Genomic DNA, 18,588 nt, shown 5'->3' on the forward strand with positions numbered 1-18,588 from the left:
TCATCAAAATGGATCCAAACTGTCAGATTGACTCTGTAATTTACTGAAAGCTGCTCTGGACAGAAAAAGATGGCCTATAACTTCCACAATTAAGACATACCATAGGTGAAGGAACCATATAGAAGAGCCAAAAAGAAAACCTATAAAAAGGAGATGTTCTGCCTTCTAGGAAGTTAATCTGGAGAAACAGCAGTGCTGAAGCATAGAGACTCAACATGAAAAATATAGCAATGACTCATATATGTATGTATGTATGTATGTATGTATGTTAGCAAATTAAATTCTCATGGTTTTACATACCTATACTGCTCAGAATTTACTATAAATTTGCCTCTTTCAACTGATTTCACACACTAAGTAGAGGACAAGGCACCCTTCATTATGATGTTTGTTTGTGGTAGTACTGATAAAGACAAGGACTTTTAAAGTCCTTTTCACTAGTATTCCTAAGAATGCTTCTTACATATCTCTATCTTCCCCCAAAGGAGTCAGGATCAGACTGGTATAGAAGAGTAGTCAAAAGCTTAGTCTAGCACACACACACATACACAGACACACCGTTCCCCAGAAAGACAGTAGGTCTTCTGGTCTAGGGAAAATGGTTTTAGTTCCTAAACCCAGGGATAGAGAAAGATTTCCCATGGGAGATAACAGACCCATTATTTGTCATCTTGTCTTCTTGAAATCCTCCAGCTGGGTGGATGTTCCCACCGCCACTTGTGGCACATTATAATCATAGAAGATAACAATTGTTACACCCACCTCCTTTTTGATGTTTTGAATAATCTTTCTAGTGCTGCCAAGGTACAACAGTGACCAATATCAAGCTCTACTCTCCCTTTCATACATTGCCTAAAATCTGGCCTCCCTCATCACACTGCCCAATGTTCTCATGCTGGTGAGTGAGGAAATAAATGACAAGTGTGCCAAGTCCAACAGAGGACAGGCAGAAGGTATTTTTGAATGCCAGCTTTCAATTCTATAAAACCACAGAATTACAAAATAGGTGCAGCTAAACTTACTTAGGGTTTTTTTTTTTTCCAGTTGGGAACTAAGATATGTGTGTTTCTCCATAAGGAGCAATCAAGGTTGATCCTTCCTTAGTCTGTGTTTCAGGATATTGGGCAAACAAGCGGCTATACAATAGTGTCAGGCACTGAAGGTCTCCAAGTTGGATCTCTTTTCTGTTACATCTCTTCGTTCAGTGGTAACTGTCATTGGTGCTAAAATTCCTTTGCCCCATAGTTGTAACAATTAGAGTCTGGGGACATGATAAAAATAAGCTCTCATCACAGCATCTTAGGAGAGTCTCATCATATCTGGTAGGACATATGATACCGGCAAATGGATGCTGCCTAAAAAATTGGATATTCTGAATGCTATATAGGAAAAAAAGCATCCCCTTCTCCAACTGCAACATTTCACAGTCATCTCTCACTTTCAGTACCTTCCTTGCTGCACAAAGATCTGCACAGGGTAAAGAGGGGGTAGGATAACATTATCGGGAGAGATGGGAGGGATAAACTGGCTTCAACAGCTTTCACAGAAACAAACATTTGTCACTGAGGTCTTTGTCCATCATCTTCTGGCTTCAAGCTCTCAGTATCCTATGACCTTAGATGTGACACCATGGCACTTGTGTTCCTTCTCCAGCAATTGGAAAGGCAAAGGCAAATCCTTCTAAGACTGAAGGGACTGCAGGCTGAACCCGGGTGATTGTGTTTAATGGGGAAATGCAAGGAAGCAGAGGAGTTTCTAACAGTGCTCCTCCCCAGCCCTCCAAAGACAAAGCTGTGCTTCAGCTGGGCTAGCTGTCCTTCCATCCTGTGGGGACATGAGGTAGAGTGGGGACAGACTGGAGGTGGGAAGGATGGGAGAGAGAGAATGAATAAGAGGTGGCAGGAGGTGAAACTGATCTGGTAGGGACAGGCCAGCACTGAATGCTTCTAACACCCACGGTGCCCATCACCTACCACATAAAGGATCCCCAGCAAATACACTCTGGTTTATAAGCTTGATCCCCAAATACCCAAGAATTTAAAGACAAGCAGGACTATGTTTTCCTGGAATGAATTGTAAAAAGAAGGTGAATAAATGAAAAGAGATTGAGAAGTGTGTTCTCAGATCCACTGAGACAAGAGAGCAACAGTCGTGCATGTGGCAGGACTGTTCACTGCCCCCCGAGGAGTGGGTTTTCTTAGTCAAATTGACACTTACCTTTGGCACCCCTCATCCTCCCCCAGACCCACCTGGTATGTTCCCTGTGGCTTTGCGATGATAGACGTCCCATCCCCAAAGGTGGCGCAGCAGCTACTGTCCTCGCAGTTGGTGATGACAGTGGCGTAGTGTGAACTTTCAATCTGCATGCACTTCACCTGCCTGGTGATCCTCTGAGGACCTTCGTCTGTGGGCAAATGCAAGGGAAGCAGGTCTGATAGGATGCACACATAGGGAACATGCCTGCCAGCTGACTCTGACTGTGCTCCTGCCTCCTGGCTACCTGGACTCGAAGTCAAGATCCAGTGTTGAGAACTCTCTCCATGGGGCTGGAGTACGGGCTACTCTCTATGTCAATGCAGTCATATTTCCAGAATCTCTCTTAATTTAGTGTGCTCTTTTGTTCTCACCATTCTTTTTATTTTGAGAAATTGAAAACATCCGGAAAAGCACAAAATATAATTTAACTATTCATGCTCACTAATCAAAATTAACACTTGTTAATATTTTGCCATATTTGCTTCATTTTTAATATGTACATAAGAGAAAAATACAGATAAAGTTGAAGTTTACTGCTCTCCTTATCTCTGGGTTTATTCCTTTTTCTCACAATTCATTTTTATACTTTTATATAAATGTATGTATCAAAAACAACATATAGTATTTTGTGTACTTTAAATTTGCATAAGTTATATATTACTCTATGTATCATTCTACACCTGAATTTTTAACTTAACAATGTTTTGAGACATTTAGCCATCTTGATATATATGTGTGTGTGTAAATAGGTGCATGTATGTGTGCACTTCATTCCTTTTAATTGCTATATAGTACTCCTTTGTAAGCATATACCACATTTTATTTTTCTATTCCGCTGTTGATGGACATTTGTTTTCCCAATATTTTAATATTAAACTTGGTGTTGCAAGTAGCACCCCTATACCTGTTTCCTTGTTCAAATGTATAAGAGTGTCTTTCTATATATACCCAGAAGTAGAGTTAGTGTATTGTATGATATGCACATTTTCAATTTACCAGATATTTAAAAATTGCCCACCCAAGTGGCTCTTTTAATTTTCACTCTAACTAGCAGAGTGGAAAGGTTCCTCTTTTTCCAGTCACTTGCCCATTTGTTGCACTTAATTTGGCAATGAAGCATTTAAACTCTGGAATTAAAGAAAAGTGAGTCGGAATAATTTTTATTTAAAAATCGTTTTTAAATTTAGCTTAGGAAGGGTGGTAGGCTTTTAGATAATATGAAAGACTCTGGTTCATTAGTAGCTGTCGCTGGCTTTTCTCTTATATCACCTTTCTGATAATGAGAATTGTCAGAAAGAATTGAAGGAGGACCTACCTGATGTCACCTATGTATGCAAATTAGATTCCTTAAGGATCAAAGGAAACAGGTCTGAGAGCTAATGTGCAGGACAGTTGAGTCATGATTATTAACTTTTAGTTGCTACCAATCCAGGCTGTAAGTTTTTAGTGGTAAAAATGGAAAAGGCACTATTATTATCCATCAGCCAACTAGAGCTGTTATCACTTCCACGTCAGCTGAGGATAAAGATCATAATAAAGGGCCTCATTTGGATTACGTGAGTACTCTTTAGTTGACGTGAATTCTTCAAAAAAATTATTTTCTTATGTGTATTTTCAAAAATCAGTGAGGTTTCTACCTATCTTATTGTAAAGACATAGAATATTGTCATCTACTTGAAAAAGAAGAGATACATGTATATGTATAACTGAATCGCTCTGCTGTACACCTGAAACTAACACAACATTGTTAATCAACTATACTCCAATATAAAAGAAAAATTTTAAAAAAAGAAAAAAAAAACTTACCTGTCTCTTGATCATCCGGAGAAATAATTTGATCTTCATAAACTTGATAAAAGGTTGTGATTCTGGTACCATCAGCATGATCCACTACCCGAGTACCATCTTTCTTTTCAATGATGATCACTTTGTCTTCTCGAGTTGTCATAACCTGAACATACAAAGGCAGAGCACCATCATTTGGTCAGGTGGTTAATCCCAAGTGTGCTTATTTTCACACCCCATTGATTACCATCAAAATCCTGGTTATTTAGAAGTAAAAGTTTTATATCATCTACTTGATCTAATCTTTATAACAATCCTGGGAGGCAGGCAACGATATCCCCATTTTATGGATGAGGAAATTCAGGCTTAGAGAAGTTAAGAAACTTGCTGAATGTCACTCAGCACGTGCCAGAGCTGATGCTGGACTAAGACTGTCTGACTTCAGAACTGGTGCTTCTTCCATGGTCGCACATTTGTGAGTAAAAAGTTAACATCAGGACTGATCTGACCCAGGTATGTCCAGGAAAATGGTCCCAGGTCCTGCCTCCTTGGAAACTACAGGTTTAAGATAAGCAAGGGACCACTGGTGTCTGTAGTGAGGGTTCTGATGTGGTCTGGTCTCCCCTGAGGAAGCAATGCCAGAGCTTGGATTTTGTGTGTTGGTGCAGGAGGGCAGCATGGGTGAAAGGGGTGCTAGACACAAAGGATCCCAGGGAGCAATGGGCAGAGTGGTGAGAGCAAGGTTAGGAGTGAGGGACCAAACTGGGAAGATTATTAAGCCATATTAAGGACACAGTCTTTATCCCAAGGCAGGCAAATCAGTAGTGAAGGGTTTTAAGTATGTGGACTAGAGTAAGAAACACAGAAAATATTCATTTAGCCCTAGCAAGTACTTCAGTCTAAAAGAGCACTCAGACCTTTGTATCCTGTAGCTAAATGGTTCACCAGAGAAGCTCTAAACCCCCAGCTGTGTGTGTGTGTGTGTGTGTGTGTGTGTTTGTGTGTGTGTGTGTGTGTGTATGTGTGTGTGAAGATGTGGCAGGCATGGAGATGCATAGCCCAGATCTTCCTTCAAGACAGGATTTGCTCCCCAGCTGTGTGGAGTGAAGTTGGCAAACAGCCTCCAGTTGTCAGCTCTTCCAGCATCTGCCTCAGCTGCAGAGAAATGCTTTGCCTGACTCACATTGCTCCAGGTGACCTTGGTCCAGTGACTGAGTGAGGCAGGAGTACACCGATATGGTTCCTGCTCCCAGACTTGGGACATTGGGACAGATGACACTGGCTTCTGAGCTCCTGCCAGTTAACCAAGGCTTTGTGGGGTCTGCGTCACAGCTCAGCTTCTCCTCTGTCCAATCCTGCTTTCTCCCCATTCCTTTCACAAATGGTGTCCCTTATAAATATCTTGTACCACAACCTTCATTTCAGTGTTTGCTTCTGGAGACCCCAACTGTCAACAATGTATTAAAATTATATAATGCATATATTTAAATCATTGAGTGTTTTCTAACTTATACTGTCCTAACTGTAAGGGACACAATTTGCACTGAAGTGTCCAGATGGATATGAGAGTGAGTTTGCTAGCTATATTTTGACTCAAGTGTCTAGGGCTTTTGTGAGTAGGTCATAATTACATTTTTATCTTTTTATAGTAGGCAGAAATCACTATAAGAGAGAAGTGCACACTGATCATTATTTTAAGTTCTTATCTTTGGCACTCTCAGCCAGTGGTAGATATAGATATGTATATCTGTCTATCTATATCTGTCTGTCTATCTATCTATCTATCTCTCTATCTATCGAATGTGTATAACAAGAAATACTGCTGTAGAATGCAGTGACTGAGAGCATGGACTCTGCAGTTAAGCTGCCTGAGTTCAAATTCTGGTTCCACAGCTGGCTGAGTGATTTAGGCAAGTTGCTTCCCTTCTCTCGGCCCTAGTTTCCTTATCTGCAAAATGGAGCCAACACTAGTATTCCTCAGAGATGTTATACGGATTAAATGAGATAATGCTGGTAAAGTAATTCACACTTAATTGGTCATCAAGTTAGCAATGATAAATACTAGCTCTTTAACTCATTTATTTATTTTGGCTGTGGCACATAGCTTGTGGGATCTTAGCTTCTCAACCAGGGATTGAACTTGGGCCCTTGGCAGTGAAAGTGCAGAGTCCTAACCACTGGACCGTTAGGGAATTCCCTATCTAGTTTAGATATTCACAAATTATTATTTAGAATTATTCCAACATTTTATAACACCACATAACATTGACATTTTCTGATCACCATAGGGTAAGATAATCATTATTTTTAGAGGTGGCAAGAACACAATAGAAAGAATATTTACTGAACACCTGATGGTGCTAAATCTGGTATTAATCTTCCCAACTATTTTAGGTAATGACTATTATTTCTATTTTAGGAGTAAAGATACTAGATTAGAAACATCCAAAGTCATATATCTAGTAAGAAGTGTGACTTGGGGTTCAAACCCATGACTGCCTCACAGCAAGGTCAGTGGCACTCCTCTAAAATGTGATACTTCATGTCAGATATCATGAAAACACACATCCATTCTCAATTTTGTTTCATATGATCATTGCCCCTTATTTGCATAATAGTTAAGCATATGAGACCTAGAATACAACCTGGGGTCCACATTCTGAATCTACCACCTGCTGTGTGATCTTGGAAAAATTATTTAGCCTGTCTGTAGCTTAGTTGTCTCATATGTAAAATGGAAACAATAGTTTATTGTGAGAATTAAACAAGTTAGGATGTGGAAAACACCAAGAACAGTGACTGGCACACAGTGAGTGCTCAATAAATATTATTACTATTGTTGTGATTGCTATTTGACTGTTGGGTGTCTATGCTTGAATCCAGGCTCCTGGATCTTGGTTTGTGCTTCTATAATGGTGCTAGGTATCAGTAAAGGAAATTGAGTGTCATTAACTAAGAAATATTAATCAAATTTGCATATTAAGCCAAATAATCTGTATCAGGGCTGAATTAAAGTGAGTCATTTGAAGTCACCAAAAAAAAACTATCCTGAGATGATATGTATCTTGAGTCTCACAACAGAGAACTAGCAAACAATGTAAGAGATTATGAAACTATTTCAGAAGTAGGCTGAAGAAGCCTACTGAAGTAGGCTGAAGAAGAAAGGAAAACGCATTTGGTTAGATAAAGGAATTTATCTCAATAGCAAGCAGACATTTTGCTTTCGACAATGTGGTTGTAAACAAGTGCTGGAAGTCCAGAAACCAGAAATAAGGCATGCAGGAAATTCTTTGTCTTGTTAGATTTAGAGGGTGCTGCAAAGCTCCACATAAGATATTAGAGGAATAGCTGTGGAATGGAAAGAGCCCAGTTTTTAGTCCCAACGACTGGTTCTAAACCTGGCTCCAGCACTTCCTGGTCACATTACTTAACTTGCTGAGGCCCAGCTTCCTCATCTGTATAATATACACTGGTGTGAGGCCTGAATGAGAGAATGTATGCAAAACCCCTAACAGAAAGCCTATAGAAAACGCTATTGTGCATCCCAGTGGTTTCAATTTCACATCTGCTTGACAGATAAACAAAACCGTTATTTACTATACCACTCATTTGTCACTTTTTCTTAAGTTATAAATAAAATCTTTCTTATAGTTGCTTTGTGGTGGTGTTGAATGTTTGAGTTATTTAATGTGGGCATCTCATTAAATATACCATAAATTATTTGAAGTCAAGGATCATGAACAAATTTCTATAATTCATGTCAGGTACACACAAAAAGTAGGAATAAATCAGAGCCCCTCACTTCTAGAAGATAAGACATATAAACAAATACATCCAACAGAAAGAAATATAGGATATCATTAATCATATGTCTTAAAAGTGGAATAGAAAATTCATGATTTGTCTCTCACTTCAAGAATTGATATTTCATGATACACTACACTGGTCAAATGAACCACACAATATTTTTAGATTTGGAAAGATGGATCCATCCATTCATCCATACATCCATTACTTAACAAACAGTTATTGAAAATTTATTATTTGACAGGTATTCCTCCATGTGTTGTTTCAGAACCCTAACAATTTAGAAAAATTTGTAATATATAATAGTTTGCCATACCGTTCCATCGACAGGATCTGTGGCTTTAAAGGATAAAAGTGGGGCCAAGTCTGCTATTCTTTCTAATCCTTTGGTGCCAATCCGATTTCCTTGAGGTGTAGTTGTAAACCAGGTGCCTAAGTGAACCTCCACAGGAGTTACTGTTTGAATTGTTTCTGGGGGAGGTTCATGGCTTTCATTTTTATGTGCCATTGATGACTGATTTTTCTGACTTTTTCCTGTGGAAGTTCAAGTAAAATCAAATACAACAAATCAACTACACTCCAACAAAAATTTAAAAATTTAAAAAAAAATTAAAAAAAATCAAACGCAACAATATAACTATATCATATATAGAATTATTCATTAAGTTTTAATACAGTGTAGGTTACCTCAGACACAGAGAAATTCTAAGTGGTATTCATCAATTATACTATTTCTCAAGAAGCAAAAATTTCAGGTTATGAATATCTAAATCTTGGTACTTGAACCTTGGCTGGATTCCCATCACCTCCCACAAAACATACACGTGCATACACAGCTCACTCTCCATGGCACAATACCCATTCTTGTCAATTTCTGTACACTTTTAGGTCTTGCTTACATCTCCCTAGATTCCAGATTTGGGGTCCTGTACCCTGGTTTTCAAAGCCTCTATTTTCTCCTATGTATCTCTGAAATTTTTAGAATCCTTTTTTTGACTTATTATATTCTAGTATAATAGAGTATAATTTTAACTCTTCATTCCTCTGATTTTGTCTTTTTTTTTTCAGTCACAGGAAACATCTTTCTTCGGCCCTGGATCTGGAGAACATTACCAATCAAGCATATCCTTGGCCTCTCATATGGAAAGGATTTGTACAGTTTAATTACTACATTGATAATCATCTGATACACATCCCCCTCTCAACCCCTCCCCACCCCCATTCAATTAGAACAGGAAGATAGAACTGAAGAAACCCTCACGGAACCCTGTAAATATTATCTCAATCCCTCTACCTCTGGAGTAAAGGTAGATTTACTCCATTTGTATGAATAATAATGAGTAATCTCATTATTACTTGCCAGGCAAAATTTGCCAATGTTGCCAAGCCTCGATGATGAAGTAAACTCAGACTGAGAAAAAAATTGCAAAAAATATAGTAAAGGATTGTTGCCTCCAGGAAGATCCTTTAGATTCAGACCATGAAATGTGGATCTTGGTGTAAGATGCAGACTCAACTAATTGGGGGAACCAAAGAAGACAGATATATTTAGCTAAGCCTTTCCATTGCCCTAAGATTTAATTTGGACCTATTTGTATTTCCAGAGCATTAAAAGAGAACTGAAACATAGACCTGTAGAAATTATTTAGAATGAAGCTCAGAGGGCCAATGTGACAGAAGTAATGAAAGAGAGGTAAAAGCTCTCTAATACACATTTAATTGGAATTCTCGAAGAAGAAGAGAAAGAAATGGATGATAAACAATATTTGAAAAGATAATATTGAGAAAGTTCCACAAGGAATGAAAGATACTAATTTACAGATTCAAGAAGCCCAATGTGGGGCTTCCCTGGTGGCGCAGTGGTTGAGAGTCCGCCTGCCGATGCAGGGGACACTGGTTCGTGCCCCGGTCTGGGAGGATCCCACATGCCTCGGAGCGGCTGGGCCCGTGAGCCATGGCTGCTGAGCCTGTGCTCCGCAACAGAAGAGGCCACAACAGTGAGAGGCCCAAGTACTGGAAAAAAAAAAAAAAGAAAAGAAAAAAGAAGCCCAATGTATTCCCACTTGGATAAATAAAAAGAAATCCACCCCTAGTTAAATCATATTGATATTATAATAAAAAAGAAAATATTTTAAAGGTGGTTAGATTGTCTAACAACAATTAGACTGACAGCCAACTTTTCAACAGCAATAGTGGAAGCAAGAAAAATATGAAGAATTATTGTCCACATGCTGAGAGAAAATACCTGTCAATCTAGAATTCTACACCCAGTGAAATTATTTTTCAAGAATGAGGACAACATAAAGACATTTTCAGAAAATATCTGTTTTGCAATAAATAGCTTAAAACTTCCAGTTAAAACACAAAAATGTCTAATTTTTAAAACATACACCTATATGCTGCTCACAAGACACACTTTTAAACATAAACCATAGAAAGTAAAATAAAGTGTGGGAAAAGTTATACTGGAAAAGTTAAACAATAGCTGATGTAGCTATAAAAATATAAGCAAAATCAACATTAGAGTAAAAAAGAATCCTAGAATAAAAAGTCATTGTGTACTGATAAAAAGTTAAATTCCCCATGAAGATAAAACAATTCTAAATTTGTAAGTATCTAAAATCATATCCTCAAAATATATAAAGGCAAATCTGAGAACTATAAAAAAGACATAGTTATTTCAGAAAAAAGAAATATGGATTAAACTGTAAGGAGTGAAGAGGCTATTCTACCCTTTCAGGAAATTTAAACATACTTCTGCTGAATAAGTTGACATTGTACATTAAAAAGTCCATAAGGATATAGAATAAGAAATGTCAAAGTTTGAATGTGAGGCAAATATGGCCTACTGTCTGTTTTTGTACAGTCTGTGAAGTAATAATTCTTTGTACATTTCTACATAATTAAAAAATCAAAAGAATATTTTGTTATGTATGAAAATTATATTAAATTCAAATTTTAGTGACCATATAAAAGTTTAATTGGAACACAACACAGCATGCTCATTTGATTATGTATTTTCTAAGGCTACTTTTACACTACAATAGCAGAGTTAGTAGTTGTGACGGAGACCATATGGCTCCAAGTGTCTAAAACATTTACTATCTTGCCCTTTACAGAGAAGTTTCCTGAACCTGGATATAAATTGGACAACACAACTAACAAATTTGATTGAACAGATATAAAGAGAACTCTGTAACATGCTGTATAAATATATATATATATATAAATAAATTAATTAAATTAGAAAAAGAGAACTCTGTACTCAATAGCTGCAGGATATATGCAGTTTTCAACTTTTCAAACACAGACAGAATTTTTTTTTAAATTTGACCATATCCATTCCTCTGTCAATGGACATTTAGGTTGCTTCCATGTCCTGGCTATTGTAAATAGTGCTGTAATGAACATTGGGTACATGTATCTTTTCGAATTACGGTTTTCTCCAGATATATGCCCAGAAGTGGGATTGCTACTTCATATGATAGTTCTATTTTTAGTTTTTTAAGGAACCTCCATACTGTTCTCCACAGTGGTTTTACCAATTTACATTCCCACTGACAATGTAGGAGGGTTCCCTTTTCTCCACACCTTCTCCAGCATGTATTGTTTGTAGACTTTTTGATGACGGCCATTCTGAACAGTGTGAAGATGTCATACATGTATACCATGGAATATTACTTAGCCATAAAAAAGAATGGAATGCCATTTGCAGCAACATGGATGGACCTAGAGATTATCATACTAAGTGAAGTAAGTCAAAGACAAATATCATATGATATCACATATGAAAAGATGCTCAAGCTTCCTCATCATCAGAGAAATGCAAATCAACCACAATGATATACTACCTCACACCTCTCAGAATGGCTATCATCAAAAAGAACACAAATAACAAATGTTGGAGACGATGTGGAGAAAAAGGAACACTTGTACACTGTTGGTGGGAATGTAAATGGGTGCAGTCACTGTGGAAAATGTTATGGAGGTTTCTCAAAAAACTAAAAATAGAACTACCATATGACCCAGTATATCATTTCACTAAATTTTGAGTTATCAAAAAAAGAATTCACTTTGCCTCCATACAATGTTACTGGGTACCATGATGAGATGCGTGAATCTGAGAGAAAAAGACTAAATCTTAGTCTCACAGATCATTAAAGGCATATGAGAAATTGAGAAAAATTTGTAATGCCTGAGAGACAGTGTAATTTAGGGGTTAGTTGCCCAGACTCAAATCCGAGCTTTACCACTTACTAGCTGAGAGACTTCAAGGAAGTTAATTAACTTCTTTGTGTCTCAATTTTCTCATCTGTAAATTGAGATTATTAAGATACACACCTCACAGAGTTGTTGTGAGTATTCACTGATTTAATATTTTGAAGTATCCAGAATTGTGCCTGGTATACAAGCACATGTCTCCTACACATGAAGATCTCTTAAGATGAAAATGATGAACATCCCAACAACAAACCAAGGAAAGATGTGAATAGAAAATTAACAAAAAGAAAAAAAAAGCAACAAACATCTTTAAATGTTTAATCTCATCAGTAATCAATAAAATGCAAATTAATATAATAATAAGATGCATTAATTGTCTATCAAACTGAGTAACATGAAAAGAATGACAATACCCGGCACTGGCAAGGGTATGAGGAAGCAGACACTTTCATACTGTGCTGGAGGTAGGGGCATAAATTGCAAGTGTCTTGGAGGGGAGAAGTCTGTAATTTAGATTATGGCAGACATGGTTGATTGCTTACAAGACACTTCTCCACCTTCCTTTTTCCTTACTAGTAGTGCTCATCTCCTGAGAAAAAAGCCAAAAGTTTCAGATGCTGTTTTCCCAGCCTAAGTCCCCAACCAGGTTTAGTCAATGACATATAAGAGGAGACCCACTGGGGGTGGGGGAGACTGGTGTAATCTGGGGCTATTTTCCTCCCTGATAAAGAGAGACACTTGAAAGCTCTTGTGTTCACCCTCTTTCCTTTCTGCTTTGGAACTTACGACATGAGGCCCTCGTGTCTGGAGCTGAGGTGGCTCTCTTGCGATTTCGGGGAAAAGAGAAGGACAGAGAAGGCTACACAGAGACTTGACATCACTGATCACTCATCTAACCCTAAAACAGTAGTGTAGGCATTAGAACTAATGTCGTGTCAGAGTACATGATGACATAGGAAAATGTTTGCTATTTATTACATAGAGATAAAAGCAATTCATGAAACAATGTGTAATGCTGTGATTCCCACTGAAATGTGCATGTATTCAATGAAAAGATAAGTGTAATAAAAATAATATTGAGCATTTATTAAGCCCTTGGATTTATTAAATCCATTATAAATTGAGAGGCTTCGGTTATTACCTTTCTTTGTGATGACAGTCTCTGATGGTGCTGTTTCTGATTTTTGCTGAGAACCCATGCTCATCAAGTCCCCGCTGTGAGGGCTTGCTGGCGCGTCAGCAGGAAGACCAACAGGCCCTGAATTGGGACTACTGCTCACAGTACCATCTGCGAAGAGAATCTGAAGAAAAAGCAAAAAATTTCAGCATTCTCAGAAACGAGGAAGAAACTGGTTAACAATACTGTGTGTCAAACTGAAATAGGTTAAAAATAACTCAAAGAAATGCTATTTTCCGACATCCAGACTCAGCAGTATAAAGCATGTTATGGAAGGGTATATTTGGAGCTCAGAGACAACAGGTTAATAAATAGCTCAATAATATTGCTTTGTTTCCCATTTACTTTCTATTTTTTTTCTTTTCATTTCCTATCTTTTATCAGATTGACTTGCTTTACGTTTTCCCATTCTTCACCCTTCCCCTATGTAATTGGGAAATTATTTACCCTATTTCAATTTTTCTAATGACTACATTTAAAACTTTATCACATATTTAAACGTTTAGTTTCTATCAATATCTATCTAGTATGTATAGCATCTAAGGCAGTGTTTTTTCTTCCAACTATATTATTCTTTGCCATTTTAAGGCATCATTCATTTTCAAATGAGTTGTTTCTCTTTCCTTGTCATAGTACTGTTCCTCACCTTTAGCTTGTTTGTATTTTACTCTGCAGCAGGAAAGAGTAATTTATCTAACATATTCTTTTACCTGTGTGGATCCATCCAACAGGTACTTGACAACAGTGCCTTGACTGGTAATAACTCTTGATGCCTCCTGCTCCAGAGGTGGCATCACTGTTTTACAGAATTCATAGTGCTTCACCTTCTGGGGGTAGCTCTGTCGGACCATGATGTCCCAAGTGGGTTCCTCGTCTATAACATATTGATCTTAAAAAGAAAAAAGAGCTTACTGAGAACTGTGCAATGCTGTATGGCTGGGATCTTATCTTCCTGCTTAATTGTTTTCATTCTTTTGTCTACATCTGGTTACTAGGGCAGTTTTCATGTCATGACAGATGGCCCAGAGTACTGGTTCTTTGCTGCCTTTCTTATAGTCACATGTAGTAAATAAGGTCATTTACGAGTACTTAATACATACTTTCTCCATGTATAAGCCAGTGTTTCTAATGATGTCCAGAACATTTCAGGGCAAAATTAGGAAGGGAGAGAGTTATTCTGTCTTAGATGTTGCCTTTTCTCCCCATTGGTATTTTTCTCTCACCCTGGATGCACAATGTTCCCCTGAGGTCCCCCAGTTCCCTGGAGCCCCAGGGGAAGCCACTCACTCAGGCTTGCCCTTCTTAAATCATTTATCATCTTTCAAAGTTAACACAACCCTCTCATCTCTAACCAAGTCCAGATTTTTCTCAGAGTTCTACTCTTAGCTGGCAATCAAGAAGAAAACACCTAATAAATTCCTCCAAAAGAAAGTATTATTATTGAGAATTTCTGGTACACAGCAGCTACTCAGATTTTGCTAACTGAATAATTTCCTCTTCTCCATTTAAAAAGTGGTTTAATAACATAAAATCCAATGTCTGTCAGTGATGGAGTCTATTAAAAAATCACAGTCTATTCATTTGATGAGATGTTATCTAGATTTTAAAAGAAATACATTTGATAAATGTGTATCACCTAGAATATCCAAAATAGAGATGGAATAAAAAGGCTATTTGCAGAAAAATATTTACAATTAAATATAATTTATGTAAATTTTGCATTATCTACAACTTAACATTATTTGTTATTATGAAGGCATACATATAGCACATTTGTATAAACCTATTTGCACAAAAATCTAAGTCTTGTTAGTGTTCACTATAAGAGAAAGAGAAGGAATAGACTGTAGAGGGAAATTTCGGGTTACAGCTGTGTCTGTAATTTTAAAAATATATTTTGATTAAAGTATGACAAAAAGAGATCTTTATTTTGTCTGGCCAGCACATCAGTACTTGTTATATTATATATTATATTTTTCTGTATTAAAAGTCAAAATAAAATGGTATTGGTTCAGGAGGAAAAGAAGTGGTTTACTAACATGAAATGATGGTATTTCAAGGACTATATCAGGCTGGTGGGAAAATATTTTGGAATAAGCACCTTTCAAGGTGCTTGACCCTTCAAGTCACAGAAGTAATAATAAAATAATAAACATCTGTTGAAATATTTCTATATGTTAAATGCTCTGTGTATGTATTTTATTCAGCCCACCTCAACAACCCTTTAAGGTAGACACTTTCATTTTCCAGAGTTTTCCGATGAATAAATGGAGGCTAACTTCTCCAAGGTCACACAGCTGGTAAGAGCAGAGCTTAGATTTGAACCAAGTCTCTGTACTTAACTATTTTCTTATGCTGTAAAAACAACCACTGCTACCATGACCAAAAACAAAAGCAAAAACCTAACATTGGAATAATACTTTCCAAATTAGAAAGTATTTTCTCATTTAATATTTATAGCAACTCTGTTTAGTAGATGACGTTATTTTATAAATGAAGAAATTCAGGTGGGGAGGGGTTATGACTTGTCCAAGGTCACCCTGGCAAGAACTCAAATCTAGGCTCTTTCTTCTTGCACCGTGTGACCTTCTCTCCCTTGCCCAAGGCTGACCCTATGAAGATAGTGCTACTTTGATACTTATGCTGTAATTATATTCAGACTTGAATTAGGATAATCACAATATATGGAGGGTTTTAAAAAGATTATTTGTTACAGTTATTATTATTATTTTTTTAAAGGATCCAACAGCATTTTAAAAAATAAATTTATTTATTTACTTTTGGCTGCATTGTGTCTTTGTTGCTGCATGTGGGCTTTCTCTGGTTGCAGCAAGCAGGGGCTACTCTGTTGCAGTGCGTGGGCTTCTCACTGTGGTGGCTTCTCTTGTTGCGGAGCATGGGCTCTAGAGCTCAGGCTCAGTAGCTGTGGCTCATGGGCTTAGTTTGTCCGCGGCATGTGGGATCTTCCCGGACCAGGGATTGAACCCGTGTCCCCTGCATTGGCAGGCGGATTCTTAACCACTGCACCACCAGGGAAGTCCCCAGACAGAGTTATTATTAACTACATTGTCTACCCTGACATAAAGATGAAAACATCAGACTAGAAAATGAAACTAATGGAAAAGACCGGTGAAACAAGTATTAAGCTGTGGTTTGCTAACAATCAAGAAAACAAGCAAGGAAACAAATATGTCCTTAAACTTAAAAAGAATATCCCTCTCAGTTCCCTCATAGCATCTTTGACTTCGGAAGACTGTCAGTGGCCTTCAGTCTTAGCACACACAGTTGGTCCCATCATGGAAAACTTGGATCACTAGGAATACTTGGAAATAGAAACAAGGGTTCATAGTCTATTTTTAATAATTCAGAAAGCCCAGTGAAAAGAAAAATTGAGATGAAATAGATCGACTACAACATTAAGTTTCTTCTCATTTGGCTGGCAACTGAATACAACATTGAATTATTTTTCAATAAGCATACTCTTTTTCTTTGGTACACTTTTTAAATATGGGGTACATAAGGAAATTATAATAGAGTATATTTGGTCATGAAAATAGGATTCACTGATATAATGTAACATTTGTCAGATGAAGAAACATGGTCCAAAGACAGTAAGTTACTGAAAGGGCCATACAGTTAATTAGAACTCAAGTCCCGGCTCTGTGCTTGCTTTGTTGCCTCTCCTACTTCTACTGCAGTAGGGGGTCTTCATTTAAATAATGTTCAAATCAATCACCAATGTGGATGCCCCCCTGCATCAGGTTAATTAAAGGAGTCCTGTTGTACTTACTTATTCATCTTAATAGGTTAGGAGCCACGTACAGAATCAACAGAAGTAAGAGACCCTATAAAAGTATATATTGATACCTGGGAATGAGACTGGTTTTCTTCATCCATTTAACCTGCACTTATCTTTACCTGCTCTGTGCTCACCGTCCTTTGTTTTGATCAGACCAGCAAAGTTCTGTTCCTGTGGCCCTTTGTAGAGGAAGGACACAGGACCACACAGTAGTTATTAAGAGCATTGGCTTTGCCACCACTGGACCAAGAATGGCATTTTATCTCTGCCACTTAGGAACTGAGTGACCTGGGGTAAGTTACTGAACCTTCTGATGCCTCGATTTCTTTATTTTGTGAAAGGAAATTATTAGGACTTAGTTTATAGTAGTTGTATTTTGTCATGTATGTTAAGTATTTAGATAGTGCCTGGCCCACAGTAAGTGCTCAAAAATGGTGGTCATTATTGTTATTAGCCTATTATTCATTATCAACAAGTTTATTTAACTGGTAGGAAAATACACAGTTTCAATGGTGACTGAAGTGTTTTCTATATGACTTTTTTTCCCCCTGCCTCCTCATCCTCCTGGCCAGCACTCACCTGGGGACTCTTGCCCAATGAAGGTCACTTGGAGCCCACTGGGGCAAGACACGTTCAGGTTTTGGAAGGTGGGAACATAAAGAGTCTCTTGTAAAACAGGTTCTGGTTCTACTTCTTCCTGTAAATAGTTCCACGTGTGAATAATTTCCTGTCATTTTCTAAATGAGATATCGATTTATTATGGCTAAACAAAGACTTGGTGAATGCTTAGACTATGACTTGCCCAGGACTAGTGAGCCCTGCAGTGGAGCCTATAAGGATGCATGAGTCTCTACCTTTGCGCAATTGATATTTTGCCTGTAGAATGGCACACAGACATATGAAACAGCTAAATAACAGTACCAAATGGTTGGCACATCTTTCCTCAGAAAAGGGAGATATCAAAGTTAATGAGACTAGGAAAGGATCATGGAGGAGCTGAAGCTTGAACTAGGCCTTGAAAGATGCCTCAGTTTGGACATGTAGATGTAAGGGCTGACCAAGATCCCCACGACCTTCCTTGTGTGAGTCTTACAGTTTGGATGCTAGAGACATTATGCTATTAGGATATGTGTCTTTATTTTTCTATAACGAGCATACATTGCTTTTGTAGTGAGTAAAAATAAAAAAACACAATAAAAAAGATTATTTATAAGTTTTAATGAGGGTTTGGGTGTGTCTACTTAACAGATTCTAAATAACTTTATGCTCACTATGCCTGAATCCCTTGTTTGGTTATACGTACTCCAGGATGAAAATTATTCGGTTACTTCCAACCCACCCCTAACAATAATCCTTTCAGTTTTTCCAGTTGATTTGCTCAGCGGCTCGCCACTAAAATCATTCCAACTGATCCCCCAGTGTTGGATCTTTAATTTATTCTCTCTAGTCCTCTACTGTTGATCATTTAGGTTGTTCTGCCTTTGTCATTAATAGAGAATAAAATCTGGATCACTGGCTGAAAATCAATTAAAAACACAAAGCA

At 37.6% G+C, this 18,588-nt stretch overlaps 1 protein-coding gene across 1 annotated transcript in view; it reads right to left on the reverse strand.

The window, feature by feature from the left end:
* The window catches only part of SPAG17 (sperm associated antigen 17), a 218,473-nt gene that overhangs the window by 59,112 nt on the left and 140,773 nt on the right, over window positions 1-18,588 (reverse strand). The window contains exons 26-31 of the mRNA XM_067710299.1: window positions 17,625-17,742; window positions 13,957-14,135; window positions 13,211-13,370; window positions 8,165-8,382; window positions 4,063-4,207; window positions 2,250-2,404 (exon numbers count right to left, since the gene is read on the reverse strand). Coding sequence (XP_067566400.1) covers window positions 2,250-2,404; window positions 4,063-4,207; window positions 8,165-8,382; window positions 13,211-13,370; window positions 13,957-14,135; window positions 17,625-17,742 — 975 coding nt within the window. The remainder of the gene's footprint in view (window positions 1-2,249; window positions 2,405-4,062; window positions 4,208-8,164; window positions 8,383-13,210; window positions 13,371-13,956; window positions 14,136-17,624; window positions 17,743-18,588) is intronic.

Source organism: Pseudorca crassidens, chromosome 2, assembly GCF_039906515.1.
Source record: "Pseudorca crassidens isolate mPseCra1 chromosome 2, mPseCra1.hap1, whole genome shotgun sequence".
In the NCBI taxonomy this organism is placed as follows: Eukaryota; Metazoa; Chordata; class Mammalia; order Artiodactyla; family Delphinidae; genus Pseudorca; species Pseudorca crassidens.